We start from the raw sequence: 20490 nt of genomic DNA on the forward strand, positions 1-20490 counted from the left end.
CAAAAAATTAGACAAATCGGAAACCGTTTCGACATCCAATTGTGTCTTACAAAATCAATGAACACGGTACTTTAAGAAAATACTAAAATTTCAATAACTCAATTGAATGGTCAAATGATACCTGATTCAAGTGATTTTTTTTGTAGAGATGATCTTTGAATGAGTATCTATAAAATAGACGGTTTGGATTAGTGAAATACAATCCGGAGTGGGGCCTACAAGGAGTATCCCTCAAATAAACTTATTTGAAAGATCCCTCAATGGAAACTCTATATAGATATATATATTTATATCACACACACAACAAATAAATGGTTAATCGAGTTGAGAGAGCTGAACTTGAATGTCCTCAAAATAATAATTATTCTCATAAATACAGAACATAGCACACATAATTAGCTATAGTAGCCTACATAATACATATATAGGCTTTTTAATTGAAAGTTGTTCTAAGCAACAGACGTGATCTTGCTAATCTCGTCCAGAAAATCTTCGAGACTCCGGTCGGAAGAGCCGCCCTCCGCCACCGCCTCCTCCGCCGCCTTCTTCCACTTCAAAGCGTTACGCCTCAATTCTACCGCCTTATCTCCCACGGTTGCCTCCAACAAGCACTTCTCAACCTCCGCCCTCATGACCAACCTATTCTCAGCCTTGCCCCGACTGAGTCTAAGCCCCACACCAAACACATCCACCAAGAACTTGGCATTGGTGACTTGGTCGCCCCATTGAGGAAAAGTCACAACTGGCACACCAGAAGTGAGGGCTTCAACCGAAGAGTTCCAGCCACAATGAGTCAAAAAACATGCAACCGACGTGTGCCCTAGAACTTGCTCTTGTGGGCTCCATTGAACCAATTTTCCCTTGTCCCCAACCTCTTCCAAAAACCCTTGTGGCAGAACATGTTTCTCTAATCCAAATGCTTTGGCAGGTGGCTTGAGGACCCATAAAAATGAGACCCCGGAGCACAAAAGTCCATGAGCAATCTCGTCAACTTGCTCTTGTTTTAAGTGGACAATGCTACCAAAAGAAATGTACACGACGGAGTCTGGGGGCTTTGAGTCAAGCCAGTCAAGGCAGTCGTCGGCTTTCATCAAGTCTCCTCGTATGCTTGTTTCTGGAGCTTTGGGGTTCTTGAACAAAGGGCCAACAGGCTTCACTATGCAGACTTGGGACATGTGTTCGATGATTTCGGGCTCCAGATCTTGGAATGTGTCCATTAATACATATAATGATTTTGATAGCTTCTTGAATTGGCCTAAGATTGCCCTTCCCAAAACCTGAAATCAAACATATTATTTATAAGTTTACTATTATTTTTATTTTTATTATATTTTTATCGATTCCACATTCGTCTATTAGATTTGAACTCAAAATTCCTCCCAGAAAAGTAAACACTCAATGCCGTGCTGCCAAACAATTATTAATGAACTAATAACTATAGTTGACTAATAAAAAAAAAAATTAGTCATCCAAATTAATGACAAATTGATATGACATAGACATATCAATATATTACTTGTTAGAAACAAAAAAGTTTCAGATTGGACTGAAACATGAACAAACAAAATATAAAATTATCATATTAGTTGTGATCCAAAATTTCGGAATTTGATTTGGTATGCAGAGAAATAGTTCTACTGACCTGAAATGGATCAGAAGGGTGCAAGAAGCTAGGAATCTCATCATGCTTCAAAACAGGCATACCAGGCAGCTGAACATCCATATTTGGCTCGGCTTCTGTAGGAAACGACACCGTCTTGTTGTTGTAGTGGTAATAAGCCGAGAACACAGCACAGGACTGAATCCAGAGCGTGGCCTGAGGGATCCCAAGCTCAACGGCGACATCACAAACCCAAGGAATGAAGGGGTTGTTGACAAGGCAAGAAACTGGACGACCTTCAGTGGCATGTCGTTTGATCATCTGAGCGACCAGCTCCTTCCCCACCAGCTCAAGCTTGGGCACGTAGTAGTCCATGTCGGCGCGTTTTGGGTCATCTTCTGGAAGCCCATCTTGGAAAAACTCAAACCTGATAAAACCAGAGCCAACTGGTGTGGCCTGGTCATTGATATCACTGTTGGCCTTCCTCATCTCTTTGCCATAGTTTTCTGTGGTGGAAAAACTTACCAACATGCCCTTGGCAGCCAAGCGCTTGCCTAGCCTGAGCATGGGGTTTATGTGTCCTTGTGCCGGAAAACAGACCAGAAATATATGAGTGGAAGGAGTTTCAGATCCCATAGTTTTTTTGGGTGCAATATTTTCCCACTTTATGTTTTTGCAGGCATATGTATAAATGAAGTGGGTTTATATATAACAAACGTTAGCATTCTTATCGTCAAGTATTTATTTTGATTGGTTGTGTTTCGTGGTCCCTCTCCCATCACATGTTAATAAATGAAGATATTCCTATATAAATTAATGTAGTTTGGCTACTGCAAATGAAGGCTGCCACAGCATATGGCTACTGCAAATGAAGGCTGCCACAGCATAGCCACCATGAGCTTTTGTCTTTCAACTATGACTAGTGGACCAACTGCATTTTTTTTTTAGTGGACCTACTGCTTTGATTTTTTATTTTTTTTGGGTCGACGTACTGCTTTGATTAGGTTGCCAAAAAACAAAAACCTTTTGGTACAATCTGACAATAAGAATAAGAAATTTCTTGTTTTATTGTTTTCATGCATGATGGGTAATGCTAGAAGTTATAGGCCAGCAGCATGGTGATGCATTTTCCTGCACATGAAAGTTTAGTACAAGGGGCAGAGCCACGTTTCGGGGTGAATTCAAACTTACAACTTCAACATTGAAAAAAGAATTACCGAACTAGATTATTGTACAAATGGGTTTGAATAAATGGCATATCATGACTAAGTGTCGACTTATTTGAACTTTGGTGTAGGAAAGGATTAGTGAATGGCTAAGAAATGTCGTTTAAGGACTCATGGTCTGGTTTGTTTCATTAGACTGGAGATGGCTTTTGCAAGTCGGTCTTTTGATTTATTTTATTTTTGTGGTCGAAAAGTCGGTCTTTTGATTTGAGACAATGGTTTGATGTTTTTCCAATCCAACGTTAAATTTTGATATTCAAAATGTATTGCAAAAAGCTTGGGAACCAAAGACTAGTCTACGTACGTCGTGTATCTACTTAGTCAACAGCAGACAATTGAATGAAGACATTTGAAGATTTGTTTTGCTTTTGCTTTTAAAGGCAGTACTAAAAAATCTTCCCCAATAATTTATTCTGAATAATGAAGAAGAGATGAGAAAAACTTAGATACAACAGGGGTATCACTATTTTGCTATTTTCGGCCAATAATACTCTATTACGTGAAAGTGTTATCATGCATATCATAACGTTATTGGCTGAGAATAGTAAAATAGTGATATTCCCATTTCATGGAAGTCTTTCTCAAGAAAGAGAGATTTTTGTTGAAAAAGCTGTGTGTTTTATCATCTGCCACACATTCATTCACAATCATTCTCTGTCAAATGAGACTTCTGATCATGCTCCTTGCGACGAGAAGGACTTGCATTACATGTCACATGAATAATCTTATTTTGCTATTCTCATCCAATCACGCTACGTTATATAGAATCCTTATCATTCGTGACTGAACATAATTAGTTGAAAATTACAAAACAGTACTATTCTTGTGGTATACAAGTTTGTCCGTCGTGACCCACTATGAAGATTTGACTTGGCCTACGTAATTTCTGTTATACTTTGGGTTCTATCGATATGGCATTTAGTAGCTACTCTTTACGTGCACACAAAAAAGTGTTACAAACAAAGAATCAAACCATTTTGAAGAACCTGCCAAGTATAACTCAATTATCCCCAGACCTAATAATTTTGCATGAGACTGTAGTAGACGTAGGTGATGAGTGTGAAAAGAAGTGAATCAGGGTGACTGCTAACGACCCCTTCTATAAAATGCATTTATGATTATAAACGCTTTTATTAATAGAACATCGAAATTTTTTACCGTGCTTCCTGAAAAAGCACTTAGATGCTTTTCCAGAAAGTCCTATTATCCATAAGCACTTTTTTTTTTCGCTAAACGCAGTCATACATGCTTTTAATTGTTATTATAGAAGGGCCAAGTCTCCCACATCCGCGTGGGCAAATCCTGACCGTTCATGCATGCAGAGCTCCCAAAACCTCATCCTCAACAGTTTGAATTCAACCAAATGAGCGTAGGGAACTAACAGTAGCATTCTTCAATCACAGAATTAGTCAATCATTAATCCATTAGTCAACTAACTTTGATCAGGTAATTGAATAAGATTAAAAACATGGTAATTTTTTTTGGAAAGTTTAGAACCAAGTTTACATTTTTAAGTTGAATACAAGGATACAAGTACCAACAGTGGTTGACCAAGAACATATGCCACCCGTACGACCGTCTTCCATGTCCCATTGGAGCCACCCGAGCGACTTTGCCATAGTGCTTGCACAAGTCCATCTTGAAGTGATAAATTATCTCCTCCTCTCCCTTGTCTGCTTCATAGACAAACCAGAAAGGTAAACCTAATAAGGTACAGAAATACATGTACATATCTATAATAACCGATCCTGCAAATTTTTTTTTCAAGCATCAACTTTAGAAAAGAGAAAATAATGTTATTTACAATATATGCACAGTAACGCTTTTAGCACAGTACATTCACAAACCACATTGATCACATGTTACAGCAAGCAGTCGCTTTAAGAACTACTAGATTTTCCCCATGACCTAAAAAACCCAATCACGCGGTCATGAAGATCTTCTTTGGCATTTATGCTCACAATGAAGTCTATATGACCATAATTCTCGAGATAAACTAGCTCTGGAGTGGACTGCAATTCCTTGAGAGTGTGATGGAAATCTTCCACATCAGCTAAATCATCATTGCCCCCATAAGCCATCAACAGTGGCAGTGACTTGGGTATGAGGCCAAGATCAAATGAAGGGGGTTTCAACTGACCATACAGCTTCAAATTTTTTAAGATGCCATAGTCGTACTTTGAAAAAGTACCCTTACGAATCACTGCTCAACACAAAATGCAATAATCAGTTTACAAAAAGAATAAGAAAAAGAAGAGAGGTACGTAAATGATATTCTTGCAAATACGAAGGGTACAGAGCATACTTTGGAAGAGATGATGCAAGTTCTTTGTGGATGTTGGGTGAGGTTCATAATTAAGATAGAAGTCCACCCGTGAGTTATTAAAGCAACAATTCTTCCCTGAAATGTTATCAAAACGCCTTTAGCAACCATTCTTCCCTAAAAGTTATCAGAGCACCTTTTCTTAGTAGACTCTTAACAATAAATACAAAACGAGATGAAAAGTTTTATGTTGTAGCATTGAAGCAACTTCGGAATTTCAATCTTAATAATACATTCGCAACAGTGCTTTCTCAAAAATCAATCATGTCTACTGGCTATTTAAATCATACTTGTGAATAACATGACCTTCCTCCTAGAGCCATTATGTAGAACCACAAACTTAAGTCCCATTGAATATAACAACAAGCTGACAGTTTAACGCCCCCAATGTTTGCAGAGGTCTCGAATTTGAATCCCTCATTGACAGAAAAAAAGGAAAAAGAAAAAGGAAACCTATAAATTTATTAGTTCTAATTAGCTGCTTTATGAGGAAACTGGCTGATTTGTTTTCTCTAAGAAATTTATGCAGCAGAGTCACATAAACAATATCAGAAAGAATTTATTTATTTATTTATTAAGTTTCCCTCCAAAACATTTTTAAATGGGCATGTGCACAACGCATAAAACAGATGCCTGAGCACAATGCGCCTACACACACGCAAAGGGAGGGAGGGAGAGGAAGGGGGAGGAGAGGGGGAGATAAGTAGTATATAGATGAAAAAGAACCTGTTATGGAAGTTAGCAAGTCATTGCAGTCAACATGGCCATCGCATATTGAATCCAAAAGGTTGACTCCCCAATCACTACATATAATGTACAGATGATAACAAGATTAGTACTAATGAAACCTCATAACATTTTGAGCAAAAAGAAAACTAGGGAAAAAAAGGTGGACAAGATAAAGCAAAACCTTCTAAAGTTAAGTTCATGGATGCCCATAGCAAGAATCATCTGAAAAAAATGATCATGTGCATCAAATTTATCCCCAGGATCCATTCATAAATTTAGCTTGAAGCAGATCAGGAATACCTGATCAAGATGCATATTAACCATTCTAAGTACAAATTTAGCAGTGATATGTTCCAAGTACGATATTGGACAGAAAAGAGCGGCAGCTTCAACCATTTCTGCTACATCCGGCTGGGTGAGAGCAGCTAAAGACATGATTGTTCCCTAATAACATGAACAAATTAAGTTCATACTAAAACAAGGAGCAGAAAGGCAGGTGAGGTATAAAGTAGATGAAGAGGTGTAAGACCTGTGAATGTCCAACAATAAAGACTTTGGAGTTTGTTATCGAATATATGTGGTGTATCATTTTTGCCAGATCATATTCAGCCAATTCCTGCCAACTCCAATCCCAAAAATTCTGCAACAAAGCATTAACCAAGTATCTTCAGATTAAAGATAAGCAAATTAAGCATTAAGGACTTCAAATATGATCATTCCGTTAAGACCAAAAAAAAAAAAGGATGTAATGTATATGATCGTTCCCTTTGTCCACTAACTTCAAAACCGGGTCAGATTGCCAATAACCAACATGAAGTCATGTTGAGTGTATAAATTAGCACAAACGTTCTAGAAATTAAAAAAACCTAAATAGTGAAACATGTCTTTTATCAAGGAAATCAGGTACATACTGATATCTCTGAAAAGGGAGGAGCCTATCCATAAGTGTATTCCTTTTTAAATCTGGTTTATCTGTTCCCTCTATCCAATTCGTTATTGTCATCGCTCAACCATGAAATATTGAGGCAGGAAGAGCAAAGTGGCTTATTCATATGTGATTCTCAGTATGCATTATATACACATCCCTGTAAATTATCCCAGATTTTTCATTGACAGAACAATCAGGGGGACAATCCAGACTTTCCACATACAACTAATACACATAAATAACTGGAACCATACCTTATCATTGAATGAAATAAATGACATTATAACTGCAAGACAGAAAAATGTGTATGCTATATAGACCTTATCATCTTCTGATAAAGATACGTGTCCATGACTCCAACGTGTTCCACGCACATTTCCTACCCATACATCAAAACCTTGATCTGCAAGGACAAAGCCCATTGATTCTTCTGGAGAATTTAAAAACCATGCATCGCCTGCCTGTTTGAAATTCAAAACTGGGTAGCATAAGATCATGCGAAATTAACTAAGTTCAATTGAATTTCAAGTACTATAGCCTAATCAAAATTCATCTCGCTCGTGTTCAATGCTTTACCACATACGTTCTTTTCATGAAAGAAATATAAAATATAAAATATAAAAAATTGAAAACTAAACTTCAGACCATGGAGAACAAAAAGTGTGAATTAAACAGTCAAATTCCAATATCATACATTTAACATGGCATTACAACATTTCTAGAGCCTGCTAAAAAGATTGGAAGGAGTTATACTACTCAGGCTTTTCACCAATTAGTATGCAGATTCCATACATCAGTACTACTCATGGTCATTAGAGGTGTGCATTTATTTGAGTTCTTAATCTATAGGGAAAATAAAATCCCCCACCAAAGCAATCTCATCAGCTCTTGAACCCTCAAACCCCAAAGACAACACAATAATGAAAAAAGACTTTGATTAATTCAATTAAACAGTCGAACAGATGCGGGCCAAAATCATCTGTTTTTTCTACATTTTCTAAAGCCTCTTTAACAATTAGCAATCATAGCATAAAATCATTTGCTTTATTCATCCAAGAGCAGTGCTAAACTTTAAAGCTGCAAGAAATTGTTTCAAAGTTCAAATCAAACAGGTCACAGGCTCACAAAGCATACTACACAAAGTAATTGCAAGTGTAAATTCAACGTCTTATTTTGCATTTGTTAAAGTATAGTGATGAAAATTCAAACTTCACCATGAAGAGTCCATGCTGAAGCAGCACCGGAGGACCCAGCTGGGTTCTCAAATCTCCACTTCGAGACGACACGCGTTGAAGACCCAATAAGTAGCCATCTTTCGTTTGAATCTGCAGAAGAAAAAAAACAAAGAAACAACAAACTTTGAGCATCTGGGTTTCTGTCACTTTATCACAAATTTGACAATCAAATATGAAAATGGCAATTTTGTAGAGAAGTAATACTCACTTTGTGCTCGGAGCAAGAGTACCCAGAAGGCTCAATGAGCTCCAAACAGAGAGATTGCTGCGGCAAACGACGACGGCCGAGATTGTAAAAATCGGCCGAGTTTTGGGCGATTTCTGCTGCGATTTCAGAGGCCAAGAGACCGGCCAGGAAAGCTGCCACCACCACTGCCACCGGCCTCGCCATTTCTGTCGGTCAGTAATTGATTGAGTGAGCAGGAAGGGAGTGATCGGAACAGGGTTGCATGGCGTTCATATCCAGTTTTCGATTGGATTCGAGGTGTGTGGTTTACGCGCGCTTTGACGGAGGAGTGATGCGGACAGCCAACTACCCACTGGGCGGTCAAATTGACCCGGATGCTAACGGGTTTGGGTTGGTCTCGTAATCACCTATCCATGGACATTGGACTTTAAACAAGGTGTATAATGGACTGGACCTAACTGAAACTCAATAATTCAAATTTGAATTTCTAAGTTGGGCTGGATCCGGCAAATCCATTTTACACATTACAACTCTTCCACTACCGAACAAATAAAAAAGGAAAATTTTGCAAGAAACTCGGATCTCAAAAAAACAATTACTTATGCACTCAAAGTCCTATGTTAAAGTCTCGTCTCATAATATCACTTGTATAAACAAACAAAATTAGAATATTTTCGGGAAAAATAAACAAATAAGAAGAAAATTTATCCTTTAAAAAAAAATAAATAAATACAAGTGATAGTCTAAACTACAAGGGAGATTGATAAAAAATAAAAATAAAAAAACTACAAGGGAGAGGATATCTCTCGCACACTACTAATGTGCCATGAGGGTTCGAACCTAAGAATACTAATCTACAAGTCAATGCCTTTTTTCACTAGGTTAGACCCATTGGCAAGAAAATTTATCCTTAGAAATTTATTATACAAATGAGAACTCTCCATAGTTTTTTTAGAATCACTTATTCACTCTAATAAAGTTATCATGCATTCACTAATTTTCCGAAAAAAAAAAAAAAGAGTTATCATGCATTTATTTTATATTAACTAAATAAATGAGTGCATAAACTATTATAATGGCACACTCTACAGCCCTTTTCACTTTGAGGGGGGAGGAATCCACTGTTCTTCCTCTCCTCTCCCCTCCATTTCTCCCTTCTCCTATTTTCCCCATTTTAAGAGATAGAATGTTTGTTTATCCTATTTTTATCTTCTTTTTGTAATGATTTTCCTCCACTCATCACAAGCAGATGCGTCTCGACATTGGATCTCCACCTACATTTCAGTGTCGGATCTCTATTGCTATCCGTTTTGCGGTTTCTTTATATTTAGAATAAGTCACAGAGACTATTTGGATTTTATGTGTAGTTTTCACATCTCCTTTGTTAGAGTTTTATTTGTATTGTTTTATCTATTTTTAGTTTTTCTAAGTTTGCATTCTTAATTGGGATGCATGATCGTTAATGGTGGAGCCTCATATTGTCTTAATTTTGATGTTAAATCGCTCCTTTATTATAATGGGCCTTTGTGACTAATTTGTATTGGTCCTTTGTGATTAGTTTTTTTTTTTTGACTCAATTATAAATGTAATCCCAAAATTTCTATTTAAAAAAAACTATTATAATGGCTTCTTACGACTGTGTGAATAACTAAATAAATGAGTAGATAGACTATTACAATGTCTTATTTCGAGTGTGAGAACAATTTTGTTTGATTTTATTCTTGAAGGGCATTCCAACATTTAATAATTTAAACAATAAATCTAGATGGTCAAACGTTATAACAGTTTATAGGCTTATTTATGTACATACTTCATGTGCTTTCAAATTTGTCTCAAATTTCTATATGGGCTTTGAAACGTTTCAAAATACCCCCCACACTTTTAAAAACGGTCTCAAGTTACCCATTCCGTCAGTATTATAGACATTCCGTTACGTGTTTTGGGTTCCACTTCGTTTCAATCCTTAACATTGGAGAATAAAGGTTTTTCAGCTTCAATAAAGGGGAAATGGGGTATTTGAATGAGAAGGGGAAATTTGGAGAAGGCGGCTAGGGCTTATCCATTCAATCTCTTGCCAGGATTCCCTTGATTCAATTTATTGTCTCTCTTTTCAGTTCTTCCTGAGCGCTTAGTGTTTCTATTGTTTGGGGTTTTCCTTTTCTCAACCTCCTTCATGCCTTGCTTGGTTAATTCCTCCAACTACAACAATCAATTAAAAAGACTGACATAGAAGAAAACAAAACAATCAACAACCAGCAAAGCTCTTCTTCTTATTACTTTCAGAGTGAAGACTAGAGAGGGGAAAAACAAAGGAAAGAAATAGATAGAGCCAAGCCAACACTAGATGCACAAAAGGAAGGAATTTCAACTACCTCTTATGCAGTGACTTCTCCAAATTAAAAATGCACGAACCAGAAAACTTCTGCTGGGCCTTTTCCTTGGTTATTCCGGACTTATTTCCGGTAAGCCTGCAAATAAGACATCATTCTGGGTCATCAACTTAGAGAGTTTTACGAGACCTTTGACATAAAACAAAATCAAACTAGCACTCCACTAGCAAACTGAGTTACCCAAAAAAAAAAAAAAAAAAAAAAACACGAGAGCTTGATTTTTCATAACAGTAGAACCCGATGAACGCAAGCTCATGACAACTCTATTTAAAGCTTGCCTCCGTCATGGAGCCATGCATTCATACCTCAATTCAAGGGATAGACAGAAAATCAAGCACCAAAGACCAAAAAATGTTTGATCATTCACCTCAGAAGGGTCAGTTCCCTTCTACCCAATATTGCAAATAATGCTGCTATAACACTAATTCCATCATAAAATTGCATTGCAGCTGTTTTTTTCCACTGTCATTTAAGACACGGTCACACTGGTGTCTTCCATTAATTTCAACCACTGTTCTGGCAAGAGATTGAATGGATAAGCCCTAGTCTTCTTCTTCAAATTTCCTCTTTTCACCCAAATATCCCAATTCCCCTTTTCTGAAGCTGAAAAATACTTATTCTTTAATGTTAAGGATTTAAATGAAATGAAGCCCAAAATAAGTAACGAAATGTCTATAATACTGATGGAATGAGTAACGTGAGACCATTTTTAAAAGTATAAAAGATATTTTGAGACGTTTAAAAGCTTCAGTGATAATCTGAAACAAATTTGAAAGGATATAAAACATGTACATAAATAAGCCTAGTATATATATAAGGTTACAGAATTGAGATAAAGCAGGTTTTGTTGGGAGTCAGGTTTTCATTTTATTGGCAAGTTTGAGCATCCTTCTTGCTAAAAAAAATTGAAAAAAAGGTTTGAGCATCCTTATTTGTGTTTCAGTTTTTCCTGCCATGCCACAGCGCCAATATCACTTGGCCAATGAGAAAAGCCAGAACCGGACCAGATTCATTGCATTTGCACCAATCAACCAAAAGTCTCCATTTTTCTATTTCGTCGGATAAAAAAGTCCACAACTTTCACCATCCAAATATTCCAATTCCAACATTATTCAGACCTTTATCTTCTCAGTTCAAGCTCTGAACTCTAACTTTCTCACCCCTCCTCTTCATCGCCGCCACCACACCATGGCCTTCTCTGAGTTTCGCCCACTGGACGAGAAGGTCCTCATAGAATACATAAAGGCCACACCTTCTCTCTCTTCTAAGCTCAACAACAAGTTTGACAACTTAACAATCAAAGAAGTGGGTGATGGCAACCTCAATTTCGTCTTCATCGTCGTTGGCTCCACTGGTTCTTTCGTCATCAAGCAGGTAATGGTTTTTCACCTTTTGGGTAGTAATGGATTGTTGGTATTTGATCAAATTTAATTGGATCCAACTCCAAAATGTTCAACTTGGGTTCTAAGAGTTAATGATTTTTGAACATTTGGGTAGTAATGGGTTTGTGGTATTTGATCAAAATTTTCTGGATCCAACTCTAAAATGTTCAACTTGGGTTCTATGATTTGACTTTGATTGGAGAAAATTAAAATCAGTAAGCTTTTCTTGTCCCCTGATGAAATATGCTGCTGGGTTTTTGCAGGCTCTTCCATATATTCGTTGTATTGGGGAGTCATGGCCAATGACAAAGGAAAGGGCATATTTTGAGGCATTGGCACTGAGAGAGCATGGTGGTTTAAGTCCTGATCATGTCCCTGAAGTTTATCATTTTGATCGGACCATGTCTTTGATTGGCATGCGCTATTTGGAGCCTCCACATATCATACTGAGAAAAGGATTGATTGCTGGAATTGAGTACCCCTTGCTGGCGGACCACATGTCGGACTATATTGCAAGGACTCTGTTCTTCACATCCCTCCTTTATCGTAATACCACGGACCACAAACGAGCTGGTATGTGATGTATTCTTTTAATTGATTATGTTCTGTTTTCACATATTTATCGTGTGCTTTATTTGTTCTCTCATGACATGTTGGAGATAGAATGCATGATCTTGAGATGCTTTTGGTGGAATGTATGTGAAATTGTGAATCATACATTGCTATGTGAAATATGACTGAATATTTGTCTTGGTCTTGATTGGGTGAGCATTTTAGTCCAATTACAGAAATGGTATAGTTCTGAATCCTGTCATTAGTTTTCTTTTTTTGGGGAGAATAATCATGCACAATGTTCTCCAATTGTGGTTGCAAGTTAAACCAGATAATAGGTTGGTTAACTTAATACTCAGTCTGAATAATATAGGAAAGTGATTGACTTTTTAGAATCAGTGTCTTATTGATAATATCTTGTTGAATTCAGTTCCCATTTGAAAAAATTCCATGATTCTGGGGTCTTTTCATGTACTTTTTTCCATTCTATGCTAGAGGATTCAATTTACCCAGTTTTTGAACTTTATAAGATAATTTTGAAAACCTGTGTACCTACTAAAGTTCAAAATTTTACACCAGTGGTGGTACATATAATAGATATACTAATACTTGGTGTATTTTTTGCAAGATAGGGACAAGAGTGCTGATAATATCTTTTTATCTTGTTCTTTCACGTTGAGAATTTGAAGTTCTTGCATTTTCGGATTGGGTTTGGGTTGAGCTAGAAACTTGTTCTGTTGGCCGGGGAGTTTCTCCTTGCTGGGGCCAAGAAGAACATAATTAGTGAGTGGTGCAGTTTTTGTTTTCTATTTTGCTTGTGTGGGGTGAACAAGATAAAAGATTATTTAATGACAAGGTGGAAGAGGAGGATTTTATTTAAGACAGAGTCATATACCTAGCCTCTCTTTAGGCATCATTGTTTAAGGGCATTCCTTCTAGTATAATTCATTTAGAATGGGCGGGAGTTTTTAGTGGATTGTAACTTAATTCTCTTTGTACTATGCTAAATGCTTGTTTTCAAATGGACTTCGTGTCCCCTTTTTTTTTTTTTTTTGTAACCATATTTCTTTTTACTGAAAAAGTTTTTGTTTCCTATCTAAAAGAGAAAAAAGAAATAGTAAAAGAAACTTAGCCTCAACCTTAGTCTTCTTTTCAATACTGGTGAAGAATATATTTTGTCTAGATTTTATATCTGTCATTAACTCATCTGCATGTTTACTTTCTGCAGTTGCTGAATTTTGTGGCAATGTGGAGTTATGCAGGCTTACTGAGCAGGTTGTTTTTTCTGATCCATACAAAATATCTCAATATAACCACTGGACTTCTCCTTATCTTGATTCTGACGCTGAGGCTATACGGGAGGATAATGCTTTGAAGCTTGAAGTTGCTGAGTTGAAATCTTTGTAATGAAACTATCCGATCTTAGTAGCAGATTAGTCTCCATGTGATTGTATCATTTTAAATTGTCATCTGAATGGTCAAGTTGCCTTTTTCTATAGGTTCTGTGAGAGAGCCCAAGCCCTAATACATGGAGATCTTCACACTGGTTCTGTAATGGTGACTCATGATTCAACTCAAGTTATAGATCCAGAATTTGCATATTATGGACCAATGGGTTTTGATATTGGCGCTTTTCTGGGTAACTTGATTTTGGCTTTCTTTGCACAAGATGGGCATGCTGATGAGCAGAATGATCGAAAAGTAAGCTCTATTCCATTGTCCTTCACTTGTTTTCAAATATTATTTTCTTCTTGATGAATTATTTTCACGTATTTCAGTTCTTATTACGTGATTTTGTTTTTCAATGTGGTATCTGTCTTTTGCATCTGTTAAAGCTATTCTTAGATAATTTGTTTTGGTCAGACATACTATATTGTTAGATAGATAATTAGATACTATATTTATCTAAATTGGTGTTAAATATTTGGTTCTGGAAAAAGAAAAATTTGGTTATTGCTCCCCCTATGTCATCTTTCAAGACCTTGCTAATCATCTTAGCAATTTGATCAAGTTGATCTTCAAGATTTCTCTAATAATTTCATCGCTGTTCATGCTCGTGAGTAGTTTTTTCCTTTTTGAGTTCTAACCATGGAATACAATAACCATCTATTTAATCTTGTAGCATGTAAGCATCTGTCTTAATTTCTTTAGTGAAATCAGATGTGGGCTTGTGAGTGTTCATGCTGAAGAACAGACAATATTAATAAAGTTAAAAACTTGATTCTTTTGGCAATTGTTTAGAAATTTCTTGGTACAGTATTTAGAAACGTTTTACATTATAATGAAAGGATAACACTTTGACAAGGTTATCCCAATTCAGTTATCAAAATATAGTCTGCAGAAATTGTGATCATGTATCAATAGTGATGTGCTTGGCAGTTGGAATTAGATTTTTTTCTTTTGATACCCAGAAATACACCAATCCACTTCGTTGATACAGCTTTGAAGATTAAGATTTGAATGGATGGCATAGACACAGAGTTGGTCCTTCACAGTTTGATGGTGGATTTGAAATTTCTTTAGCTTCAATTGTGAGAGGAAGAACATTGCTGTGTCTGGAATATACAAGTGCTTTTTTTTAAATTTTAAAATACAATAAAAAACAAAAAAAACTTTGTGTGTGGGTGTTTGGATACTATTTTGGTTATTGTTGCTGTTTCAATTTAGTAATTTAAATTTTTTTCATGCTGATGCAAGTGCTAGGCTTTTGACGGACTGATAGCGGGGGTGTTTGTGCAACTAAAAAAAAACTTCATCTAGTTCTAGTATAATTTCTGAATGTGTAAGCTCCATTTCAAAAACATGTTAAACCTGAGGGTTGTCGGGCAAATAATTCATAGTTTGACTTATTATTTGGCATTGCTTATGTATGGTGTGGGTCTGAGGGTCTCGTATGAAATTCGCTTTATGATGCAGGCATACAAGGATTGGATTTTGAGGACAATTGAAAACACTTGGAACCTTTTCGACAGAAAATTCGTTGCACTGTGGGATACAAACAATGATTCTGGTGACGCATATCTTCCTGCGATTTATAACAACCCTGGGCTTCTACAGCTTGTACAAAAGAAATATATTAAAGATCTGCTTCATGACTCCCTTGGTTTTGGTGCTGCGAAAATGATAAGGTGAGACAGCAGACTACAGATTTCTTTATTTCTAGTATATGTTGTCTTTGCCTTGTGTTTACCAATTTGGCTTCCCAGAATGTTGAATAATTCATTATCATAGTTTAATAAATATCTATATTTATCTGTTGTTCAAGTCATTTGGTAACTTACAAGTTCATTTTAATACCAAAGAGGGCAGCTTCTAGACCTGGGAAGACATGAGATGGATAATTATGATATAATAGTATGTGTTCGCCACCAAGACTCTTTTTCTTTTTCTTTCTCAGTTGAATATTGAGCAAATACCACCCTCCTAGACAGAAACTTGGACCAGAAAACCTCGCACTCAAAATAAATATTTCAAGTTGAAGGATGGGTTACTAGAACACAGACCACACACAGAGATGTGTTTTATGCGGTATCACTGATTTTCCATGCAGTCAGTGTACTCAATGGCAATTGGAAATCTGCATATGAATATGTAAATTCATTAATATGAATACATATATATATATATATTTATGGGTATATATATAATGCACATTCTGTTTTATGGGTCTTTAAATTCGTTGTTGAAATTACCAATCAAGAAACTATGGATTTGATTTCTGTAATAATGCTTTTGCTTTGTTCTTTTGACAGGAGAATTGTTGGTGTTGCACATGTTGAAGATTTTGAATCAATCGCCGATGCTAGCAAACGGGCAGGTTGTGAGCGTCGGGCTCTTGAGGTTGCAAAGTTGCTTCTTAAGGAGAGGAGAAAGTTTCAGGGCATTGCTGAAGTTATTTCAGCCATTCAACAAGTCCAGTAATAACTAATGAGTCAATGAGACGACGTTTATGTTTGAAATAGGAGTCTTCTAGAAAGAAAAATATGCAGATTTTTGGTGTGGCTGTGTGCTGCTTGTACCTTGATTGCTCTAACAATGACCATGACCATAACAAATAAAGGACATGGCTCTTTCAGCTCTTTTATATAATATTGTGCTTTTGAGTCTGTGGCCTGTGATTCTGTCAATGCTCATCTGTTCCCAAACTATGTGATCCAAATCTCCAGCCCTTCTCAACTTCTCTTCCTCTGTTTCTTTCAGCTACATGGGTTTTCTTTTCCCTGAAGAAAGGTTTTTTTCTTCTGTTTTTTCTTTTCGGATTTGTGGTGGAGAAGATAGAGCATGCTATGAAATGATGACTTGATTTAAGCCTACGTATATGTAGATTTTATGGTATTGAATTGATAAGTGGGTATATATCTGCGGTCTGATGAAGCGATGATATGTAAATTCTATCTTTTAAAATTACGCATTTGCAATTTTAAAAGCGAGAGTTTTGTTGATGATATGTAAACCATCGAAGTTGAAGGTGTCAAAAGACCCGCCTTCACAAGTAATAGATCGCCATCTCCATCAACAGAAACTAGAAGAACTGGCTCAAAATTTTCATCAACTTGTGTATAATATAACGGGCCAAACATTTTTTGTCCATGGGCTTAAGGCACGTCAGCGTCCCACGTCGGAAGGCCGATGTCATCACTTATGCTAGCAGGAGGAGAGCAACGTCGTCTACTAGTCTTGTGATGAGACTTGGGCAGAGGGAGATGGACCTGCAAATTACGAGGAAAACTTGTGTGAAACGGAGATAGTATTGTTTTGTTATTTTTGATCAATTACAACATGTCACGCGTGATAATTTTTTTACATGACAATCCATGATTTATTGGGGATAGCAAACTGTACTATCTCGTTTCATACAAGTTTTTCTGGTAAATTACAATCAAGCCCAAAAATCCTTCAACACACAAAAAGATTTTATCCCACATTGGTAAAAGATGAGCATGTATGAGCATTATGTATTGGAAGATCGTGTGGATATTTTTCTTTCAAGGGTCCAAATGGGTTTAGGAAAGGGTTAAAAATATGCAATAATTAAGGGGGTTTTTTTTTTTCTTCCTTTCATTAATTTTTCGTCCTTTTGCATAATTCCCTGAGGGAAAGGGTAGAAATTGGTTGAATTGTCATTGTAGTCTTACAATAATTGTAGACCATAATAGACATCTCAAACTTTCCTAATGGTCCCGGGCAAGAGATTATTCCCAATCTATTAGTAGCCTAATTTATAAGCATAGTAGAACAGTAGCATATCTTTATTCCCAACTGTTTTGTGCAATGCAATAGGTTATTATTATTATAATTAGGCAATTTACTGCACTTAAAATAAAATTAAAAATTAGCTTTGCGAGATCTAATGCAGATAATTTTCTTAAGAGATAAAGCTAGCTCCAATAGTATTTTTGGACCGTCAGTCTGAGATAAGTTATGATCAGCAGAAGACAAATATTTGACTTCGATGGCATAAACCAGACAAGTTCTTTGCTCGAGACAAGAGGGTTTTGACAAATTCTGTCATTGTGATGACTTGAGATTTTGTCCATTGAAACTACATTTTGAAGGCAGATTACAAGAACCAAATCCAAATAGATACATGCTAGTTAGTTGTTAATCTACTAGCTTATACTTTAGTGCAGAGAACTGCAAATTGATTAGAGTATAGTTAAGGCCAAATACCCAAAATTCTCTAGCACAATATTATGTCTTAGCCTGACGTGACTAGTTGGGTAACTACAAATTTATCCGGCTTTTAGATAATTTGACATATTATATTATAACAGTCCCGATCTCTTGGACCACAAGAGTCCAAGAGATTTGTGGTCACTCACCGTTGGATGTAAATTCAACGGTTCACTCAATCTTGCACTCCTTTTATAAAACTTTTTTGAACCATTGGATTAATATCCAACGGTGGGTGACCACAATCTCTTGGACTCCTGTGGTCTAAGAGATTAGGTATTATGAATTGTTAATCAAGTCGATTCTTATTTAATTTTGTACGTAATTTAGATTGATAATTTGACAATATATAAATCGTGAACATACACGTAGATTCTTATTAAGACAATTTATTTATTAATAGTACAACAATTTATTCATTTAAATCAGCCCTTGGCCTGCACGCCCTTAATGTTATTTAGTTTCCATACTTGGCCTTGTACTCAGTCCAGAGCTGATCAACGTTCTTCCCCAGCAAATCAACAAAATAATTAGGACTATAACCACTCCTCAATTTCTTATTCAATTCTGCCACAAACCCATTTCTCAGGCCATTCAAATAGTCCAAAAACCTAGCAGTGACATCATACCCCTGGTCCCACTTGTTCCCCTGACCTGGCTGAACCCAATGGCCTGGCGCAAACCCTGCTTTGAGCCTCACGTAATCAGCAATGCCTTCAATCAAACCCCCTGGGGCTTGATCGTTCCCATTCCATTGCCACACGTGCGTTGACTCGTGATAAAGCACACCGGTGATCTCCTTCTTCACATCGCCTGCGTAGCCAGCTATGTAGCCGGCGCTGACGTGGATCTCATTGTTCCTAGCAAATGCGACGCCGTCCATGTTTTCAACGATCAAGCTGACTTTGTCCACGCTCTTCCTATCTGCGGCTGCGTTTTGCTGGAATACCCTCCAGATGAAGTCGGCGGCGGATATCAGAGTTTGCCTGCTGTACTCAGCTCCGATGTCGTTGTTGAAGCGGACGCCCCCAGGGCTTGTTCCAGCGTTGTTGGTGACGACGTAGTCGACTGCATGGGTGCCACGAAGGGTCGCTGCGGCTAGTATTAGGAGCAAGGAGAGGAAACAGATAGGGTGAGCCATGGTTATTTGGTTTTGGGTTGTACAAATTATGTGATTTTGCTCTTTGGTTTATATAGAGAGTAATGTGTAGTATTTCAAGGTCAACAATTTTTTTTTTCTTGGGGTGAGTCTTCTAGATAATATAAAGACCAAGTTAACTTTCGATTTTTCTCATCTTTAATTTCTTTAATTTATCTTACTCTTAACAACTACACCATTTTTTTAATATTTATTTTCATATATCTATATATATATATAAAATCTCCTATATGAATATTCGGATATTATTATCATGTAATTATCATATATATTTTACTATACTTTCTTACTTTTCTCCTCAATTATAATGACATATGCATAATAATATGCATAATAATAACTAGAAGTACAGACATCGGAATAAGTGAATAACTATATATTCACTGATATTATGACACGAACATATTTTATATTCACATGTCAGTGTGAAAAGTCTAATGATCCTGATTATTATCGTTAGTGAGAAGAAAAAGTGGGAGGCCCCGCTCCCTCCACGTATCCTTATTGCACCGCATAAGTTATCTAAAAGTATGTATAACTACAAGTGAAAATAAGGACAGCTATAGATCATTGACCTTGACTTGGATCCGGGCTTTTCTGCCGGCTAGAATTGGAACCCAGCTGGTTCATTGTAGGTAATGTTGATGGTCATGGTCATAGCCCGATGTTTGTCACTTTGCATTTGGAATAACAGACAAACCAAAACCCATAACAAGAAGACCAAAAACTAAAAATAAAAAACCACGAGCCACTACGGAACGTCTCAAAATAATACCAGGAGATTCAATTCATCAAGATTCAGAAGATGAAATTTTAATTTCGCACATAAAGCATTTTTTTCCATTTACTGCAATAACTAATTAAGGCTCTGTTTAATAATCATTTTAATTTTAGTTTTTAGTTTTTATATTTTGTAAGAGATTATAAAGGAAAAAGAGAGAGTATGAAAGTGAGAATGAGAGTGGAGATGTGATTAAGAGAGGAGATAAGAGGAGAGGATGGGAAAAAATAGTAACAAAAGTGAAAACAAAAACAAAAACTGAAATCTATTTAAAATTGTTTTCAATTTTGTTACTCCTCCCTTCCATTCTCCTCTCTCATCTTCA

At 36.6% G+C, this 20490-nt stretch overlaps 4 protein-coding genes across 5 annotated transcripts; 1 reads left to right on the plus strand and 3 right to left on the minus strand.

Moving 5' to 3' along the window:
* Positions 291-2324, minus strand: LOC18767074 (putative UDP-glucose glucosyltransferase). Its single transcript, XM_007199751.2, has 2 exons — positions 1643-2324; positions 291-1277 (listed from the first exon to the last, which is right to left on the minus strand). The coding sequence occupies exons 1-2, from the start codon at positions 2234-2236 to the stop codon at positions 450-452; spliced, it is 1422 nt and encodes a 473-aa protein (XP_007199813.1). The 5' UTR covers positions 2237-2324; the 3' UTR covers positions 291-449.
* On the minus strand, positions 4259-8614 carry LOC18767073 (triacylglycerol lipase 1). Of its 2 annotated transcripts, XM_020553624.1 has the most exons (10): positions 8250-8568; positions 8021-8131; positions 7127-7267; positions 6408-6518; positions 6179-6322; positions 6060-6100; positions 5876-5952; positions 5132-5227; positions 4664-5029; positions 4259-4499 (listed from the first exon to the last, which is right to left on the minus strand). In XM_020553624.1, the coding sequence occupies exons 1-9, from the start codon at positions 8430-8432 to the stop codon at positions 4707-4709; spliced, it is 1227 nt and encodes a 408-aa protein (XP_020409213.1). In that variant the 5' UTR covers positions 8433-8568; the 3' UTR covers positions 4259-4499; positions 4664-4706. The 2 variants fall into 2 exon arrangements, with proteins under 2 accessions (XP_020409213.1, XP_007199888.1); XM_007199826.2 differs by having other exon boundaries at positions 4277-5029; positions 8250-8614.
* LOC18768945 (methylthioribose kinase) lies at positions 11486-16728 on the plus strand. Its single transcript, XM_020570186.1, has 6 exons — positions 11486-11992; positions 12264-12573; positions 13781-13955; positions 14052-14253; positions 15469-15680; positions 16305-16728. Exons 1-6 carry the CDS (start codon positions 11807-11809, stop codon positions 16471-16473), a joined length of 1254 nt encoding a protein of 417 aa, XP_020425775.1. The 5' UTR covers positions 11486-11806; the 3' UTR covers positions 16474-16728.
* On the minus strand, positions 18531-19581 carry LOC109950534. Its single transcript, XM_020569531.1, has one exon. The coding sequence runs from the start codon at positions 19364-19366 to the stop codon at positions 18683-18685; it is 684 nt and encodes a 227-aa protein (XP_020425120.1). The 5' UTR covers positions 19367-19581; the 3' UTR covers positions 18531-18682.

This window comes from Prunus persica, chromosome G8 (assembly GCF_000346465.2).
Source record: "Prunus persica cultivar Lovell chromosome G8, Prunus_persica_NCBIv2, whole genome shotgun sequence".
NCBI classification, from domain to species: domain Eukaryota; kingdom Viridiplantae; phylum Streptophyta; class Magnoliopsida; order Rosales; family Rosaceae; genus Prunus; species Prunus persica.

Excerpts from the sequence above, each read along its gene's own strand:
- LOC18767074 (XM_007199751.2), bottom strand. The coding sequence starts at position 2,236 with ATGGGATCTGAAACTCCTTCCACTCATATATTTCTGGTCTGTTTTCCG. Across the intron at positions 1,278-1,642 it reads ACCCTTCTGATCCATTTCAG|GTTTTGGGAAGGGCAATCTT; the intron begins GTCAGTAGAACT and ends GTTTGATTTCAG.
- LOC109950534 (XM_020569531.1), bottom strand. The coding sequence starts at position 19,366 with ATGGCTCACCCTATCTGTTTCCTCTCCTTGCTCCTAATACTAGCCGCA.
- LOC18768945 (XM_020570186.1), top strand. The coding sequence starts at position 11,807 with ATGGCCTTCTCTGAGTTTCGCCCACTGGACGAGAAGGTCCTCATAGAA. Across the intron at positions 11,993-12,263 it reads GTTCTTTCGTCATCAAGCAG|GCTCTTCCATATATTCGTTG; the intron begins GTAATGGTTTTT and ends GGGTTTTTGCAG. Across the intron at positions 12,574-13,780 it reads CACGGACCACAAACGAGCTG|TTGCTGAATTTTGTGGCAAT; the intron begins GTATGTGATGTA and ends TACTTTCTGCAG.
- LOC18767073 (XM_020553624.1), bottom strand. The coding sequence starts at position 8,432 with ATGGCGAGGCCGGTGGCAGTGGTGGTGGCAGCTTTCCTGGCCGGTCTC. Across the intron at positions 6,519-7,126 it reads CTTTATCAGAAGATGATAAG|AATTTTTGGGATTGGAGTTG; the intron begins GTCTATATAGCA and ends GCTTTGTTGCAG. Across the intron at positions 5,228-5,875 it reads CTTGCTAACTTCCATAACAG|GGAAGAATTGTTGCTTTAAT; the intron begins GTTCTTTTTCAT and ends ATAACATTTCAG.